General features: G+C 49.0%; 1 protein-coding gene across 1 annotated transcript in view; it reads right to left on the bottom strand.

Moving 5' to 3' along the window:
* Positions 1–19,324, bottom strand: part of Slc26a8 (solute carrier family 26 member 8) — a 53,973-nt gene that overhangs the window by 1,629 nt on the left and 33,020 nt on the right. The window contains exons 9-19 of the mRNA XM_075978787.1: positions 16,836–16,983; positions 15,639–15,752; positions 14,256–14,333; positions 11,807–11,902; positions 10,956–11,062; positions 10,807–10,876; positions 9,800–9,892; positions 9,581–9,712; positions 6,783–7,163; positions 4,212–4,266; positions 3,933–4,117 (exon numbers count right to left, since the gene is read on the bottom strand). Of these exons, the coding sequence (XP_075834902.1) occupies positions 3,933–4,117; positions 4,212–4,266; positions 6,783–7,163; positions 9,581–9,712; positions 9,800–9,892; positions 10,807–10,876; positions 10,956–11,062; positions 11,807–11,902; positions 14,256–14,333; positions 15,639–15,752; positions 16,836–16,983 (1,459 nt within the window). The remainder of the gene's footprint in view (positions 1–3,932; positions 4,118–4,211; positions 4,267–6,782; positions 7,164–9,580; positions 9,713–9,799; positions 9,893–10,806; positions 10,877–10,955; positions 11,063–11,806; positions 11,903–14,255; positions 14,334–15,638; positions 15,753–16,835; positions 16,984–19,324) is intronic.

Raw genomic sequence — 19,324 nt, forward strand, 5'->3', positions numbered from 1 at the left:
TGTGGGCACAGATGTGTGGGTGGGCACATATGTGGTGTGTATGGGCATAGATGTGTGTGGGGGCACATGTGTGGTGTGGGTGGGCACATGTGTGGTGTGGGTGGGCACATGTGTGGTGTGGGTGGGCACATGTGTGGTGTGGGTGGGCACATGTGTGGTGTGGGTGGGCACATGTGTGGTATGGATGGGCACATGTGTGGTGTGGGTGGGCACATGTGTGGTGTGTATGGGCATAGATGTGTGTGGGGGCACATGTGTGGTGTGGGTGGGCACATGTGTGGTGTGGGTGGGCACATGTGTGGTGTGTGGGTGGGCACATGTATGGTATGGATGGGCACATGTGTGGTGTGGGTGGGCACATGTGTGGTGTGTATGGGCACAGATGTGTGTGGGGGCACATGTGTGGTATGTGGGGGCACATGTGTGGTGTGGGTGGGCACAGGTGTGTGGGGAGACACAGGTGTGTGGGGAGACACAGGTGTGTGAGTGGGCACAGGTGTGTGGGTAGGCACAGGTGTGTGGGAAGACACAGGTGTGTGGGTGGGCACAGATGTGTGGGTAGACATAGGTGTGTGAGGAGACACAGGTGTGTGAGTGGGCACACATGTGGAAGTCAGAGGAAACTCGAGAGAGTCAGTTCTCTCCCTCCACCACGTGGGTCCTGGGGACTGAACTCTGGTTAGCAGGTTTGGAGTGATAAGTGCCTTTACTTGCTGAGCCTTCTTGATAACTTTGTAATTTTTTTTAATAAAGAAAATCCATGAGAAATAATAGTGAACCCTCTCATGACTGGTAGAACTCTCCAGAAAGTTGGTCAAATAATTTTTAAACTTTATCCTTTCCTGTCCTTTGGGTTTTCCTCTGCCTGCTTTGCACAGCTGTCTATTGGAACATTTGGTGCAGAATAAAGTTACTTTTACTGTGGTTTTAGTTTGGGATTGGGAAGGACAGTCTTGCTATACTGTCCAGGCTGCTGACAAACTTGTGAGCTTAAGTGATCCTCCTGCCTCAGCTTCCTGAGCAGGTGGGTTATAAGTGAACCAGCACACCCAGTCGGCGAAGACTTGTTCTGAAAGGCAATTAACAACAACAAAAAAAGTAAAACAGGGCATGGCAGCTCAGCAGTGAGAGCACTGGTCTCTTCCTGAGGGACCTGAGTCTGCTCCTGGCACACACATCAGGTAGCACACAGTCCTTAGAACTCCTGCTCCAGGGGATTTGTCTCTGGAGCCAGCCACCTTCCTGTCACTGCAATGCTAGGAGACTGAACGAATGCAGAGAACCCGTGCCCAGAAAGAAAGGAAAGTGGAACAATACACATCTCAACCTCCTCTGTATTTTGGGGTGATTCTCGGGGAAACCTTGACAGGGATTTTGTTTGCCTCTCTGAGGACAGGACGGAGCCTGAAGAATAATGGTAATAATGAGTTAGGAAATTGGGAACTAGAATGCTGATAACCCGAGACTTCTTAACCAGTGTTCGAATGTATTCTAAAGTGACGCTGATCAAAACAGCATGGTGCCAGCAGAACAACGAAGCAACAACAAACCCTAAGCTATAAACGCTTTCACAAAATGTTTATGTGAAAATAGTTTCTCAAGCCGGAGAATGGGGAAGGCTTACTCAATAGAGGTCAGCAGGTGCTAACATTTGTCTGGCCTTCAAGACTGATGTTGGAACTTAATACCCACTGTGGTGGGAAAGAGAGGAGTAGTCTTGGATTAGCAATTAAATCATCAGGATTGCTTGACTCTCAAAAAAAAAAAAAAGAAAAGAAAAGAAAAAAGAAAAATAAACAAAGCTGAGTAAGCAGTGGCTCACACCTTTAATCCCAGCACTCAGAAGGCAGAGCAGGTTCAAAGTCACCCTGGTCTACAGAGTGAATTCCAGGATAGCCAGGGCTGTTTGTTACACAGAGAAACCCTGTCTCCAAAAACCAAACCAAACCAAAACAACAACCTCTGATTGAAGATACCATAATACCAATCAAAGTCACCCTGAAAATTGCCATAACTAGGTAGATGGTTAAAGATCAAGGAGTGAGCTTGGGAGTTGGGGCCACTTTTGTTCTGTGGCTGTTTGACGGTCTGGACAGAGCCACCCAGCTGCACCTCGCTTTTGATGGCTTTCAGGGCAGAGCTATAGGGAAACTACCTACACTCTGCCATTGGATGGGCCAGAAAAACCTCAAGTCTTGAGTTGAGGTCAGAGCCACCCTGGACTGTACCACCTCCAGGGTAGCACCTCTAGTTCCAACAAGAGAAAAAGTTCAGTTTCCAGTGATTTCTAGATCCAAACATCACCTGGTAATTTAGTGTGAGATTCAACTAGAATAATGAAGTCAGGCAGTGTTGGCCCCAGAACCAGAGTCAGCCTGATCTACAGAGCAACTTCCAGGTTAGCCAGGGCTACACAGAGAAACCCGCCTCAAAACAAACAACAAATAACCAAGAAAAAAGGGACAATGGCATCCCCACTGAGAGGCATTTAACCAGTGCTTCCTGCTTTTGTGAATTCGCCCAATCCTGTGGGGTGGGAATGAAGTGCAGAGGTCTTTTTATGACCGTGCAGTGGGAAGGAGAAACCAGTCCTCTTGCCCAGCCGTGGATGCTGCAGATGGTGTGACGTGCACCTTTGATATCCACCTTTACAAACCTTGCCTTTAGCTCCCTTCCGCACACAATGCTGTTTGGCTCTCAGGTTGCTGTCCCTCTGCTAGCATTAAGAATGAATTCATCAGTCTAAACTACAGTCTTTCCCAGTGGATTCCAATGCCATGACAGTGCCTTTACCCACTGAGTCATCTTGCCAGTCCTCAGGAGAATTCTTGCTACGGGCAGGGGCGAACCTGAAGAGCTCTGAGGTTTATAAACAGGAGTGGGTGGCAGAACAAACCAGAAGCCCTACGTTCTGATCTCGGTGACAGGGAAGAAAAAAAACTGTTCTGGAAAAATGAGGCACATGACCTGTGAGACACCTCAGCAAAGCCCGGGGGAGGGGGATGAAGAAGATCTGGGTTCTATCAGTCTGTGTATTTTTCACTTCTCCAATTATTTTAAAAACCTTATCGTGGGCTGGAGAGATGGCTCAGAGGTTAAGAGCACTGACTGCTCTTCCAGAGGTCCTGAGTTCAATTCCCAGCAACCACATGGTGGCTCACAACCACCTATACTGAGATCTGGAGCCCTCCTCTAGTGTGCGGGCATACATCAAGGCAGAATGTTGTGTACATAATAAATGAATAAATCTTTAAAAAAAAATAAAAATAAAAAAAATTAAAACCTTATCGCGGCACATTTTTCTTGTCATAAAAACGCAAACTATTAAAGCCCAGCAGGTCAGAAACAAAAGTGTTGACTGAAAAATAATTCCCGACCATTAGATAACACTGCGCGCCTATCCATGTTTTAATTTCCCTGCGGACTCTGATCTGGGAAGCCCAAAGCCCACTCAGGTCTCTATTTAGGGTTAAGAAATGGTTCAGACTGTGGATGTATGTGTCCTCCTCTCTTGTATCTGGTCATGAATCCTCATTACCCACAATGTAAATAATCACCCAAGTCCTGGGAGGGCAGACATGGCTTCTACTCATCAGACTTAAGACTCGTCTGGAGGTGGTGGTAAGGGAGGCTCTAGAGTCTGGAAGGCCAGGCGAGGATCTCAGATCTCTAGCAATTGGTGTGACACTAGCCATAGGGCTATGGATGAGGATGCCTGAGGCCTCTGCTGGGCCGGCTGGGGTGGGGGTCCTGCATGGGACACCAGGGGCTGTGGCAGTCTCTGCCATTCATGACTGGTCCCAGAGCTTGCTCTGTGTCAGCTTCTGGCACAGGTGCATGCAGCCCAGCCTTCCGTGAACACCCTTTACCTCTCATCAGACACCCCCCTCTCCCCACTTCTCCCCCAGCCCTGAGGCTCCACAGCATCCTGCCTTGTCTGACTCCGAGTAGGTTTCATGTATCACTGTCTCAGTTGCATCCATGCTTAACTCCGAGGGCTCGGGCATCTTCCTTGATAAGGCAAACAGCACTGCATCGTGGAGGCTGAGGAAGAGCTGGGCCTTCGTGATGCCTTGGTCAAAGAAGTCATTCTTCTCCAATGACTTGACCACAGAGGCTACAAACCAAAGCCAGACACACAGGTGTCAGCGCCTTGGAGCAGAGCACTGGGGGACGAGACATACAATCTCTCACGGGGGAAGGGTACTCACTGTGACACCCCGAAATGAGCACCAAAATGTTGGCATTGTGGAAGGCATTGCATATCTGCAGGGAGAGAGATAGCCCAAGTGAGAGCGCTGCATGCACCCCAGAAATGACCCACTGACTGGGTCTAACGCCTCATCAGCCGCTCACTACTTCTTCCTTCCAAGCCTAGGAGCATTGGGTGAGTGGGCCTTTGAGTACCACGGCTGGGAACACAAATACCCATCAGTGCATCTCATGTGGGTGGGGAGTGATGGGGAGGGGTGCTTAAAACCTAAGCAGGAAGACGGTTCCCACGATGATGTTTACATGAGGCAGCTCAGGATAGATGGGGCGAGGATGCTCTTGGGAACATCCTAGAGAGTGGTTACAAAGAGTTACCCTCCTTGCAAAAAAAGATGTATTTTTAGTCATGTGTGTGAGTCTGTATGTCTGCAGGGTGTGCCTGGTGCTCAAAAAGGCAGAGAGGACATTCAGCCTCTGGAGTTACAGACAGTTGTAAGCTGCCATGTAGGTGCTGGGAACTGAACCTGCAACCTTTGGAAGAGCTGCCAGTGCTTTTAACCACTGAGCCATCTCTCTACCCCATGTTCTTTATTTAGGGCAAGTGGACCATAAAAAATTCCTACAGTGAGAAATGCACAGGACCGTTGCAGAAGCATGAGGAAGCCTAAACTGCAGGACAGAGCTGTGGACCATGCGTCTCTCAACAGTAAGGCAGAGGATCCTGGCTTGCCTAGACCGGAAGGCCTACTGTGTGGGTCAGGTGTGGGTGCGAGAGAGGGGGGATGATAAGAGCCAGGAAAAGCCAGATGCTTGAAGTTCCGAAGCACCAAGCCGTGGACTTTTCCAAACAGGGCTGTTATGGGGGCTGCTGGAAGGATGGAAGGCAAAGGTGTGCGTATGTGGAGCAGCCATCCTGCAGGCTGCATCTGATCATGTGACCTCAGTCACTCTAAAGGAATCAGTATAGCACCAGACGAGAGGAAGGCAGCCTGGTCCCGTGCAAAGGCCTACGATGGAAAGTTTGGAAAAGAGACCACATCAAATACATTTGGATCTAAACGGGTGGTGAGGGCTGGGCGTGGTGGAGCACACACTTAACACCGGTACTTGGAAGACAGAAGCAGGCAAATCTCTGTTTGTCCCAGGCCAGTCTGGTAGGCCTACATAGTGAGTTCCAGAGTTTGAGACCAGCCAGTGCTACACAGTGTGAGACCCTGTCTAAATAAGAAAATGTGTGTGAGAGAGAGAGAGAGAGAGAGAGAGAGAGAGAGAGAGAGAGAGAGGCAGATTTCTTAGAGTTCAAAGTCAGCCTGGTCTACAAAGCAAGTTCCAGGACAGCCAGGGCTAAAAAAAGTGGCGAAAGGGGTATTTAAAAGGGATTTAAAAGGGATCTTGCTGGGCAGTGGTGGCACACACCTTTATTCCCAGCTCTCAGGAGGAAGATCTCTGAGTTCAAGGCCAGTCTGGTCTACAGAGCTAGTTCTAGAATAGCCAGGACTACCCAGAGAAACCCTGTCTTGAAAAACAAACAAAATAAATAAAAGTAAAGGAGGATCTCAGGCCTAAACTCACTAAGTGACTGGCAATGACCTTGAGCCACCAAATGTCTTGCCTCCATCCCCAGGCACTGAGATTATAAGTGTGTGCCACCACAACCAGTTTCTTTGGTGCTGGGGAAGGAACCCAGAGCTTCAAGCATGCTGGGCAAGTGCTCTGCCGGCTGAGCCACATCTCCAGTCTTAGGGACGCTCACAATGTTAACTCTTAGGGGCTGCTTCTGAGGAAACAGACTCTGGGCATCTCAGGAGTGAGGTGCAGAAGGACAGCGCTCGCTCAGGAACCCTAGGGAGCCCGCCTTGCACAGCCAGTCACAGGTTTTCCGGCTTTGAAAAGCTTCTCATGCCTCAGCTCAAAGAGGAGCCAGACTCCCTTAAGAGAGAAGCTTACTTCTTCAGGAGTGTGAAGATTTCATAAACCCGGATCCAAGTCAGAAGGAGGGCATGCCCATCAAAGGAGCGCAGCTCACAGTGAGCAGACCCATGGGGGCTGGGAGGGAGCTATTGTGAGCAAGGGGGGGATGGAGAGAAGTGTCTGAAAGGAAAAGGAAAAACAACAAAGCCAGCGTGGTAACCAGGCAGCCTTGCTGCCTGCTCTGTGGCAGAAGCAGAGGCTCTGCAGAGAGGAGAGGAGGGGGACCCTCTTGACACCCCATAGGCAGGGCCAGGAGCAGCTGAAAGGTGGAGGGTAGGGGAGGGTGGGAGGGCAGGGGGTGTCTGGTCCTCCATAGCTGTCCTGGAGTTCCACAGTGGGTGGGGCAGGTACTGCCTCAGCGATATTAAGAAGCACCGCCCCCAACCTTGAGAAATGAATGAGCCACGTCTAGGGAACTAACTGCTCTAGTTCCACAGACCAGGGCTGGTTCATTTCCTTCTTATTCTGATTGACTTTACGCCACCTTTGGTGTCCCCACTCTAGGATCTGAGCAACACCATGACTCACAGAATTACACTGGGATGGGGCTATGTGTGGGAGGGGTTCAGAGCCTAGGGCCAGGTCTCTGTGGTACTTACCTGCCTTAACACAAGCGAAGCCTGATTGTCCACATAGTGCACCATGGAGAAGTCCAGGATGATGGTGTGGGTGCTGAACTGCACACCCGAGTCTGAGTAAGGGACGATGACGGATCTGGACCGACTCTGTGCTAAGCTTTCTGAGGGCTCAGGCGGAGGCGGTGAACTGGTCCTTGAGACGTTGCTGGGCAGCCAGGCCTTCTCCATGTCCTCATAGCTCTGCCCTAGGTTTTTCTGTGACGTGGAAGACACGGTGTAGGGGATCTGCTCCTCGGAAGTGGTTTCGCTCGTGTCTATGCTGCCCAGGTAGAAGCAGCGGATCAGGTTGATGGACGAGTGGTCATGCTCCTGCTTGCTTTCATATCGCTCTGTGTAGACGACCTGGGATGACGGGGAAGGCGGGACCCTGGTGAGGCTCAAGAGGGGCAAAGGCAAAGGCAGTGTGTCCCCTAGCTCCCCCATCTCCCCTTTGAAGCTTTACCTCATTGACTTCCTGTAAGGTGCTTTCTTTCTTTCTTTTTACATGCATGTGTATGTATTATACAGCATATACATGAGGCTGAATACATCACGTGACAGCTCCCCTAGAACTCAGTTACAGGCAGTCGTGAGCCACCTTCTGTGGGTGCTGGAAACCAAGCCCAGATCCTCAGGAAGAGCAGTGTGTGCTGTCAATCAGCGACTGAGCCATTTCTTCAGACCTGTAACACGCTCTGTCAGGCTTTCCTCAGCACCTTCTTGCATGTGTGCAACAGTCTTTCCTCGGCCTTCTTAGGACTACAGCAGGTCATTTCTGGGAAGCCTGTCTTTATCTCTGACGACTTCGCCAGTCTCCCAAGAGACCTGGGCAGCTGACACCGAGAGGCAGGAGCTGCCGCACTGTGCACGGTCCTAGCGTGGCCTCTGCAAATGGAGTGTCACTGTACTCGTGATCACTCCCCTGCCCCCTCTTCCTCACCCTCCACCGCATCGTGCCTGACTGAGAGCCTCAGGGTCCTGGCCAAGTCTCTGGTACAGAGAACTCTGTTTTCTGAGCCAGCACTAGCGTCAGAGTCTCTCAGCAGCCCGTGCCACTCTCTATACACCAGAGCCGCCTGTGCTGTGAGGAGCTAAACACTGCTCAGGGGCGCAAACTCATCTGCTGCTGTACTGCACTGCTCCTACTTCCTTTCTAGTCCAAATGGAGACATGGCTCAGTGGTTAAAAGCACCTGCTGCCCCGAAGAGGATCAGAGCTCAATTCCATGCATCCAGTTCAGGTGGCTCACAATCATCTGTGACTCCAGTTCCAGGGGATTTGATGCTTTTCTGACCTGTGTAAGTGCCTACATACACACACACCATATATACACACATGCATATATACACACACACCATACACAGACACATACACCACACACACATATACCATATATACACACACATATGCATCATACACACAACCTATACAGATACATACATACACACATACATATACATGCATGCTATATACACACATGCATACATATACACATATATACATACATCATAGACACACAAACATATACATGATACACATACATATGCATACACATAGACATATACATAAATTGAAAAATAAAAATTCAAATTGTACCACTATTTACCCTCTAGAAAGGAGAAAATATTAAAATTTTATGCTGGATTATACAAACCAGAAATGTGGAAGAGGCTGACTTTATGCCAATTGCTAGAGAGTTGACTCCCTAATTCAATTTTAAACCCCATGAAGTGCTTTAAACCAATCTTACACATTTCGGGAGTTGAATAGGTAAGCAAAACAAGCTTAGCTATGGACTGCTAAACTTTAAAGCCATTCGGTGTGGTGTGGTGCACACGTCTGTAATTCCAGGATTTGTGATATCACAGGATGACCACTGTGAGCTTGAGACCAGCCTGGACTACACGGTGACATCCTACCTCGACAACAAGCTGGGTGTGGTGGTATCCCAGCATTTGGGAGGCAGAGGCAGTAGGAAGGAATGGGGTGCACACCTTTAATCCTGGCACTTGGGAGGAGAAAGCAGGTGGATCTCTGTGAGTTCAAGGCCAGCCAGGGATACATAGTGAGTCCTGCCAAAAAAACATTAATAAAAAAAATATGTGCATTGACATATGTGCTTGAGTGCATGCAAGCATAAGTGCATGTGTGTGATATATGTGTGTATATATGTACTATTAAATATTAATATTAAAATATTAAAAGATAGCCAGTTGGTGAAAAGATTCACTACCTGCCTCCCAGTATTTGGGAGGCAGAGGCAGGGCAATCTCTGGGTTCAAGAACAGCCTGGTCTACAGAGTGAGTTCTAGGACAGTCGGGGCCACACAGAGAAACCCTGTCTTGAAAAACAAGAAAAAAAAGAGCCGGGCGGTGGTGGCGCACGCCTTTAATCCCAGCACTCGGGAGGCAGAGGCAGGCGGATCTCTGTGAGTTTGAGGCCAGCCTGGTCTACAAGAGTAGTTCCAGGACAGGAACCAAAAGCTACAGAGAAACCCTGTCTCGAAAAAAAAAAAAAAACAAGAAAAAAAGAAAGGAAGAAAGAAAGACAGACAAGACACACACACACACACACACTATGTCGTTGGGATCAGACCCACCCCACATTCTTCCACTCCAATTCCTCTTCTACCCCCACCATCACTCCCAACCTCTCATGGCTCTCTCTCCATAGCCAGAGTCTATTTAGTGTGGAGTGGATTGTTTTTTCCTTAAAGGGGATGGCTGCTTCCTTTTTACAGGAAACGGGTGGAGAAGTAGGAAGGACAGGCGTGGCTCACCCTGGTCTCTGGCTCCAGCTCGTCACAGTCGCAGAAACACCTACAGATCTTGTTCTCCGATAAATTGGTGTAACTTTTGTTAAAGAGGGTGAATATTTCTTCTTCTTTAAGAGGTATCTTCACCATGTTGACCTGGGAGACAGAAGAGGGGTCACACAGGAAACAGGCAGTGGAGACAGAGGCCCAGGGCGTGAGGGGTGCCTGGCGGGCGGTCCTCACCTCCTTTAGCAACTTGTGCTTCAGTTTGTACACATTGACAAACGTGATGGAGCAGCAACACTGCAGGATTTTCACCCCAGGGATGAGCATCGCCTGCAAGACACGCTGAGGTGGGGCACAGGCCTCTGCTCTTTCAGGGAGTAAGAACCACACAGCTTTAATGGCTCCTCAAGAGCTTCTGGCCTAGCCAGGCAGTGGTGGCGCACACCTTTAATCCTGGCACTGGGGAAGCAGAGGCAGGCAGATCTCTGTGAGTTCGAGGTCAGCCTGGTCTACAGTGCGAGTTCTGGCTAGCCAGAACAGGCTCCAAAGAAACTCTGTCTAGAGGGGCAGGGCTGGGAGGGGGAGGAAGAGAACTTCTGGCCTCAGTGAGTTGAGGGCTAGAAAATCACCACCTCAGCTCCTAGCGCGCGCTCTCTCTCTTCTCACTACGTACCTCTTGCTAGCTCGGAACTAGAGTTGGAGCTGTGCTTGCCTCTGCCCCAGTGCGCTGAGGTCCAAGGCAAGCAAACACCTCCATAGCTGCCACCCCCTGCTTTGGTGTACTCTTCCATGTCTTACTGCTATCTAGCCTTCTTCTCCCTGGAGTCCACGGTGAGAGGGCCCCCTGCTGGCTGGAGGGGGTGTGGACACTACCTGTCCCCTGGAGCCCATTGCCCGTGAGTGGGCTGCAGTGCCTTGGTGAAGGGTTTGGGGTTGAGCTGACCATTCTCCACACCCCCTTCCATGTGTGTGTGCATGTACACTGATGTGTAGGGGGTGCATGTGTGGAGGCCAGAGGTTAAGGTCAAGAGTTGTCCTCCATTGCTGTCCACTGTTGACTGAGGCAGAGTCTCTCCCAGAAATCCAGAGCTCTAGGATTCAATGAGCCTAGATACCCAGTTTGTCCTCTCCTGCCTCCCAAGCCTGAGATCCCAGTGAGCTCGGAGGAAGTGAACTCCTCACACATGCATGGCACCGGCTTTATCCACTGAGCCATCTCCCCCATACCTGGGCTGGCTCCTTACCTCCCGATAGTCATTGATGTTTCTGTAAATGTTGGTGTTGGGGATCTGACCCAAGACGAGGATCTTGGTTCTGGAAGGAAATGGGCTTGTCTCAGGTCCCAGCGCCCTGCCTGGCCGTGGCTGTCCTCCACCCCCCAGAGGCTGAGTACCTGTGCGAACGAACAGTGATGATGAAGAAGGCAAAGACCAAGGAAATCAGCAGTCCGACGTCCAATCCCAGGAAGATCGCGGAGGAGAACGTCACCATCCAAACAACCTTGTGGGAAAGGGTGGAGGGGAGGGAGACCGTGAAAATGAGCAGATGGCGAGGTGCCAGCCTGTCGCAGTTCTCTGATACATTCCTGACATCTTTCCCTTTATTTCTTTCCTGGATGATAGTTAAATGTCTGTAATAGTTATTAGGCATATTTAGTCTATTTTGTTTTGTTTTGTTTAGTTTTTTGAGACAGGGTTTCTCTGTAGCATTGGGGCCTATCCTGGAACTAGCTTTTGTAGACCTGGCTGGCCTTGAACTCACAGAGATCTGCCTGCTTCTGCCTCCCGAGTGCTGGGATTAAAGGTGTGCGCCACCACCGCCTGGCTTAAAATTTTATTTCTTTTGTGTATGTATGTGAGTGCTCATGTTGGTGTGTGCAGAGGTGAGTATACACGTGTGTGTTTGCATGTGGAGACCAGAGGAACTACATATACTTTGTGTTTTTCAGACTGGGTCTCATTGGCCTAGAGCTCCTCATAGGCTAGGCTGATGGCCAGCGAGCCCCAGTGATCCCCCTGCCTCTGCCTTTCCAGTCCTGGCAGTCTGAGCGTGTGTCACAATGCCCAGCTTCCTTACGTAGGTTCTAGGCTCTTGAGCACTGAAAGACGAATCCTTTGATGGCCCCTTCTAACATGTTTAGCGATGCTGCCTGCAGCTCGGCTCCGGCTGGTTCTGTTCCCCCTGCAGGTTCCAACTCCATCCGTCTTCCCCCCAACCTCTCCACCCCCTGGCAGCTGTACTCACACAGTCGTACTGGTCCTGCCTCCACAGACTGGGTAAATAGTAAATGGTTTCGAGGTAGGGTAACACATTGCTCAGGATGATCCCTGCCAGCACAGCCTGTGAGGGAAAGAGGAACCGCCCTAACTGCCTTGTTCTCCATTCAGGGATGGCATTCCCAAGTCTGCACAAAGGAAACACAAAATCTAGCCTTGCCTCTACAAGTGCTGTGTGAGTTTGTTTTATTTTATTTTTTTTAAACGAACAGCACACCCAAGGTCTGGCTCACGGTTCAAACACAAAAAGCCCTTTCCGTCTCTCTCCAGTTTCCTCAATAGTGTGTCAAGTCTGACAGGCAAGGTGCGCACATCTTCAATCCCAGCACTCGGGAGGCAGAGGCAGAGGCAGGTGGGTCTCTGTGAGTTCCAGGCCAGCGAGGGCTGTTACACAGAGAAATCCTATCTTGAAAAAACCAAAATAACAAGTAAATAACCCCCCCCCCAAAAAAAACAGTGTCAGAAATTGCAGAAAAAGAAGGCATCTTAACTTCACAGGGGGCTGTAGAATTCTTTTTCTTTCTTTCATCTTTCTTTCATTTTTTCCCTTTTTTTTTTTTTTTTGGAGACAAGGTTTTTCTGTGTAGCCCCGGCCTTCCTGAAATTCACATGGTAAACCAGGCTGGCCTCGAACTCACAGACATCGATCTGCCTCCCACGTGCTGGGACTCACAGTGTGCACCACCACCGCCTCACTGGATTCTTTTTCTTTTAATCTGAGGCGAGGAATAGCCCTAGGAAACAAATCTCATCGTAAAGCCACATACGGCAAAGCTGTGTCCTTTCTGAATATTAAGGGGAAACATTTGCTTCATTAAAAATTAATTGCATTCCTAAATAATGTCATTAAAAATTTTTGTTTCTTTGAGACAAGGTCTCTCTGTGTAGCTCTGGATACCCTGGAACTCACTACATAGATCAGGCTAGCAGGCAATCCTCCTGCCTCTGTATACTGGGTGCTAGAATTACAAGTGTATGCTACCATACCTGGTCTCTGTTATTTCCATCACTGAAGAGACAGCCACTGTTAACATTCTGCTATGTTCCGTGTATCTGGGCATCAGCCTGTATTATTGCTTAGAGTCACTTGCTTACAGGTGTAATAAACACACACAATATGGCTAAAGGTCGGGTCATGTCTCAAGCAAAGGGAAGAAGAGATGCATTGAAGCAGACACGCAGCTGAACACAGAGGCAGGAGTTAGTCTGCAGGCCTGTTTTCTAATGATACATTGAAGCAGACATGCAGCTGAACACAGAGGCAGGAGTCAGTCTGCAGGCCTGTCTTCTAATGATACATTGAAGCAGACACGCAGCTGAACAGAGGCAGGGGTCAGTCTGCAGGCCTGTCTTCCTAATGCTCTGCATAACCGAGAGGCCATGTGACAGCAATGGAGGGACCAGTGCAGACACAAAGGCAGACCAAGGCCTTCTGGAAGCAGCTAAGTGAGTCTCACTAGCAATGGGGTTCACGCTTCTGACTCTGGCTCTGTCATTACTCACAGAGTCCCCACACCTACAGCTGAGCTTGCAGCTCAATGAGACCAGTTGTGACTCTTTCTTGACCACTCACTGTGAGTTTAGCATGATCTTGCTTTACATGAATATATACATGTATTACATACAGACATGGATCCCAAACAATCATGTTTAATGTTTAACTTACAATGGAGACACTACCAACTGTCTGAGTTGGTCCGCGAGTGTAAGAGGACGGAGGAGAACCTCAAAGGCCCTGCTATCACTCCTCGCCATATTCCATACTCTCCTTAGACAAGGTCTCTCACTGAACCAGAAGCTTACCAATTTTTTTTCCCGTTGGTTTTTCAAGACAGGGTTTCTCTGTGTAACAGTCCTGGCTGTCCTGGAACTTACTTTGTAGACCAGGCTGGCCTTGAACTCACTGGGGTCTGACTGCCTCTGCCTCCTGCGTGCTGGGATTACAGGCATGCGCCACCACTCACCATTTTTTTAAAGCTAGGCTAGCTAGTCATCAGGCTCCAGCAATCCTCCTGCCTCTGCCCACCTCCTTCCAGCACTGGGCTTACAGGTGCATAGAGTCGCACCTGCTTTTTCCATGGGTGCTGAATATCAATCACCGTTACCCACTGAGCCATTTCCCTGGCTCCAAGATGTCATTATTTTAAGAAAAAAGATTTGGAACCAGGCAAATACAATTCTCTGCAGTAACGCTCTACCAAGATTCCATCTTTCTTCCTTTGAAGATGAATTTATTTTTATGTGAATGCATGTTTGCCTACATGTATGTATGTGTGCCACATGCATGAAGTGCCTGAGGAGGCCAGAAGAGGGCAGCAAATCCCTGGGGACTCATTATAGAAGGTTGCGAGCTGCCACGTGGGTGCTGGCCCAGGATCCCGCCCATCCTGACTTCCTCGAGCTGCTCAGCCACTTACGTTGGGCATGCTGTGGAAGAAGTTCCCCATCTTCGCCATCAGGAGCACCATCACACCTGCGCCTACCAGAGATGCAAACTGAGGAGATAGAGCCGGTTGGAGAGAAACCGTCAGGAGCGTGCGGCTCCCTGTCTGCAACTGAGGCCTTCTGTTTGCTGGGAAGTGCGCCATTTGCTTTTCTTAGAGGAGTTGAGGGTTGAGCACACCTGCCTTTTAGGATCTTAGTGGAGTGTACCACACTTAGTAGGTCCTTCTTAAGTGTCATGTGACTGCTGACTGCAAAGTTCCAGTTTTCCCTCTAATCTTTATTGTCACCGCTTAGGGCTATGGCTCTCCTAAGATATATGGCTCCTATTCCTTCAAAACTTTAGCCTCTCCTCGCACAACCTAGAAACTCCACCCCCAAGCAGACCCCTCACTGGCAGCCCGAAGTTCCACCCATTTTACCTCCTGGGTAAATAAAGGCCTCATCTGTCCCTGTGTTGCTGGTGCTTTGAAAACTTCCCAGCTTCAGTCTGCTTCATCTTTTCTTTGTTTTGTATTTGAAACAGGATCTCATGGTGTAGCCCTGGCTGTCCTGGAACTCCCTCTGTAGATCGCTCTGGTCTCTAACTCTCAGAGATCCGCCTGTCTCTGCTCCCTGAGTGCTAGGATTAAAGGTGTGCACCCCCACGTCCGGTGTGTTTCATCTTTTTAAAGGTGATTTTTAGTTTATGTGGATGAGAATTTGCCTGCATGCATGCATTTGCGCCATGTGCATGCCTGGTGCCCCAGGAGTCCAGACAATGATGCTGGATATCCCGAAACCGGACTTACGGATGTTTGTGAGCCACCTGATGTGGATGCTGGGAATCAAGCCTGGGTCCTCTCTAGGAGCAGAAGTATTCTTAACCATTGAGCCATCTCTCCAGACCCCCAATAGGGCAGGAGATGAGTGCTGGGGGTTACAGGCATATGCTACCATGTGCCTCTCCCAATAACTTTTTAAAAAAATAATTTATTTTTATTTTATGTGCACTGGTGTTTTGCCTTCATGTATGTCTATGAGGATGCCAGATCCCCTGGAACTGGAGTCACAGACAATTGTGAGCTGCCATGTGGGTCCTGGGAATTGAACTCAGGTCCTCTGGGAAAGAAGCAATTAACTGCTGAGCCATTTCTCCAACCCACCCCTCCAATAACTTTTAAGACAAAATATGAGCAAAAATTAAGGTGAGTGTGGAACCTAAACTTTTCCCAGAGTCTTCCCACTGACTAGAACATTACAATGAAATCAACCCAGACGATGCCCTTCTGCAAACAGACATGCAGACAGCCATGGGATAGATGTACATCTCTTTCCTTATGGGGACACACTAGGGACGGGATTCCCTTTCAACACACCTGCTGTCTTCCTCCGGATTTGTCTTGGATAATAGTCCTGGCCATGGCTCCCGTAAACACACACGATCTGAAAAAAGAGCTGACCACATTGCAAAGGCCGATGGCTATTAAATCCTGTGGAGAGACAGCGGAGCCTTTGAGCCCACATTCTGTTGAGGAATCTGATTTTGAGCTAGAGGCACATTGCTTTGTGAGGTTGAAGTTAGGGTTCTTACGCCCTTCCGACAGCACTTGGATGTAGCCTCAGGAAGCGTACAGGGAGGGCCGATCTGACCTAGATTAGGCTGGGTCTCTGCCCTAGCCTCTGACCGTAAGGGAAGTACTTTCTGAAAGTAATAAAACTGACGCTTGCCTTTTCCTCTTTCCCATGACCCCTGGGACTCAGACACACAGAGAGAGCTCAGTGCTGGCCTCTCCCCTCTCTACACTAACCTAAGTGTCTGGCTGGGGCACCACTTGCTTCTGTGTCCCTCCTGACTTTTTGAGAAAGTACCACTTTCAGAGTAGTTGGAGAATTTTTTTCCTAAAAGATAAAAGCAAACGCCAAAGGCAGGGAGGGTATTGTCGTAGTGACAGGCAGCCTGGTTCCGTGTGCGATCTCGTGGTGCTGGTGCCCTAGCATGCACCTGCCTTCCTCGGCCACAGGGAAGTGTCGACAGAGGTTTCTGTCCCACCCGGTTCTGTAGTCACTCAGTCCCCAGGAAACACACAGAGGTCTACATTAATCATAAACTGGTTGGCCTAGTAGCTCTTACTAACTAGTAGGCTTCTTATTAATTCTTATAACTTATATTAGTCCATAATTCTTGTCTGTTTAGTCACGTGGCTTGGTCCCTTTTCTGGCGAGGTAGTCACACTTTGCTTTCTCTGCAGCTGGGTCACGACTGCAGACTGAAACTTCCCTCTTTCCAGAATTCTCGTTGTCCCGCCTCTACTTCCTGCCTGGCTACTGGCCAATCTGCCTCCCTGGTACTGGGGCAGCAAGCATGTGCCTCCCCACCTGGTTGATTCCTTTGCCTCTCTGCCCCATATCTGTTCTAGGGGAATAACGTGTTGTATGAGTTCAAGCGGGTTCAGAGTTACACATCGTCCACTTCTCAGAACCCGTATGTGATTACAGTCAGATTATGGTCCTGGTGACCCGTTAAAGAGTAATGAATGTTGGTGTGAGGCTCACAGCAGAGAACAATCCCTCACCTGGTTGGAATTGGTTCTGTAGTTATGTAAGCTGGCAATTTTCTTGCCCAGAGATATGAGCAGAAAGGAGCTCACTAAAGATAAAGACATGGCTTGTAAAATAATCTTGGTAAGGATGCCGAACTCTGGAGTCTCCGGGAACACGAAGCTGGAACGGAAGACTGGGATTACTGCCGGGTGGCGGGGAGTCCCTTACTGCACCCACTCCTCCTCATGCCAGGCAGGCCGCAGGACAGACAGAGCAATGGAGGCGGCATCTGGCCAATGAACCGAGCCAAGTTACAGTGAGGGCAAGCACCAGATGTGATTGGAGGAGGATGTTCCACTGCTGTCTGAGAGCATCCTGGGGTGTGTGTGGAGGTTGACTTACATCCTGGATGCTTTAGAGTCAGTGGCTCCACGACAGGGCTCTTCTCCCTTCCAGGTCCACACAAACTCCACCGCACCTTCTCTCCTGGACTGTTTTGTTTTTACTTTTTGACTCAGAACAACAGACATCCCAGGCTGACCTGGAGTTCCTCCCCAGGGCTGGGGCCATAGTTGTGCACCATCACGCCTGGCTCATTGAACTGTGTACTGTAAAGAACGAATCTTGCGGGTATCAACAAGATGATGAAGGAGTGGTGCGAACAACTTTATGCCAATGGGTTTGATCATTCAGAATAAATGAATAGATACTTTGAATGGCTCAGATGAATGGAGTGCTCTCCAGGAGAGACAGATAACCCAAAGTAGACACAGTGATTACACACAGTGCGATGGTTGGTGCCTACTTTCTACTTGAAGAATCTGGTCACCTGGGAGATGAGCCTCCGGGCATGTCAGGTGGGGGGTTTCCTCCATGGCATTGATTAAGGTGGGAAGATTTGCCCACTGTGGCCAGTGCTGTTCCCTGGTCAGAAAGGAGCTGAGCACGGCGTGCACCCCTCGCCCTCTGCTCCCTGACGTGGGTTACCCTGTCACCAGCCACTGTAAGCTCTGCCACCTTGACCTCTTTCGGCATGAGAGGCTGTGCGCTTGCAGGATAAGCCGGACTAAATCCCTTCTTCCTTAAGTTGCTTTTGCCACAGAGTATTTTACCACAAGAAAGGGACTGAGACACAACAGGAGTTTTGTTTAGTAACATACAAGCTGGGTATGACCATTTGCCTGTGAAAAACCCAGAACATGGGAAGTAGAATCTGGAGGAGCTCAATGCCAGACTTCAAGCTTAGGCTGCCTAAGACCCTATCTCAAAAATAAACTTTAAAGATTCGCACACTTAAAGCTGAATTATAGTTAAGAACCTTCCCTCTCACAGTGAAACCTCCAGGCCCATATAGCTGCACTGGTGGACTCTACCGAGTGTGTAAGGAAGAGATCATGCCAGTTTTATAGAAACTTCCAGAGGCTGCAGACATTTCCAGCCAATGCTTTTCATGGCTATAATGGAAGAGATCTGACCAGCCTATAAACTGTTAATATGACAGGACCACTTGGGCTTCTTCTCAGGACATGAGAGGATTAACCTTCAAGTGTGTTTATCATTCATGATAGGAAAAGACAAAAAAAAGGAGAAGAAATCCTGATGGTTTGGGAGAGAGATTATATATATAGATATAGATATGTATGTATGAAGTATATATAACTTCATGCTGACACAATCCTTTAAACCTAATTTAGGAGCATGGATATGTTCCATCTTTCCTTTCTCTATTTTTGTGGTAGACTTTTCTGCAGAGCAAATAAAAGCTTATCTAATTAAAACTTCTTAGTTCATGCTTAAAGCCCACCTCTCCCTCTTTGTTTATTTATGAAGGTGGGTGAGAACATGGGTATTCTAAAGAGGTAAACGATAAACACTGTTGACCACACAGACTCAGCAACACGAGCTGCTGGCCCTCCCGCCTGCTGTTGTCTGTGCCATACTCTTTCTGGGCTTTTTGAGACACGGTTTCTCTGTGTAGCCCTGGCTGTCCTGGAACTCACTCTGTAGATCAGGCTGGCCTCCAACTCACAGGCCCACATCTGCCTCTGCCTCCCAAGTGCTGGGTTTCAAGGTGTACATCACTACCCTGTGCTCAACAAATTAGGATTAAAAAGAACACAGAAGCTGGGCATGATAGAGCACATCTATAGTACCAGCACTTGATGTGCACACTGGAGGATCAGGAATTCAACGCTGGTCTGCACTACCTGTATCACAAAAGCCAAAACCACCACTGAAAGCAACAGAAAACAACACCAGGAAACAAGAGCATAACAGGAGTTAAGTTACAGTGTCCAGTTTTACCCGTTCCTGACAGCCATGTATTAAAAAAGAGGGTGGCTCAAATAAAGAATATTTGAAGCAATGTGTAAATTGGAGTTTGAAATGCTTTCTTCTCTATATGTGAATCTTATGGTGAAAGATTAGCTGAAGTGGACTGTGTGCTTTGGAAGTCATGAAGAATACGAACTAGGCTGAGAGAGCGCTCGGGGTAATGCTCACCGATGCTCTCCACCACGGC

Source organism: Microtus pennsylvanicus, chromosome 7 (assembly GCF_037038515.1).
Source record: "Microtus pennsylvanicus isolate mMicPen1 chromosome 7, mMicPen1.hap1, whole genome shotgun sequence".
Lineage (NCBI taxonomy): Eukaryota > Metazoa > Chordata > Mammalia > Rodentia > Cricetidae > Microtus > Microtus pennsylvanicus.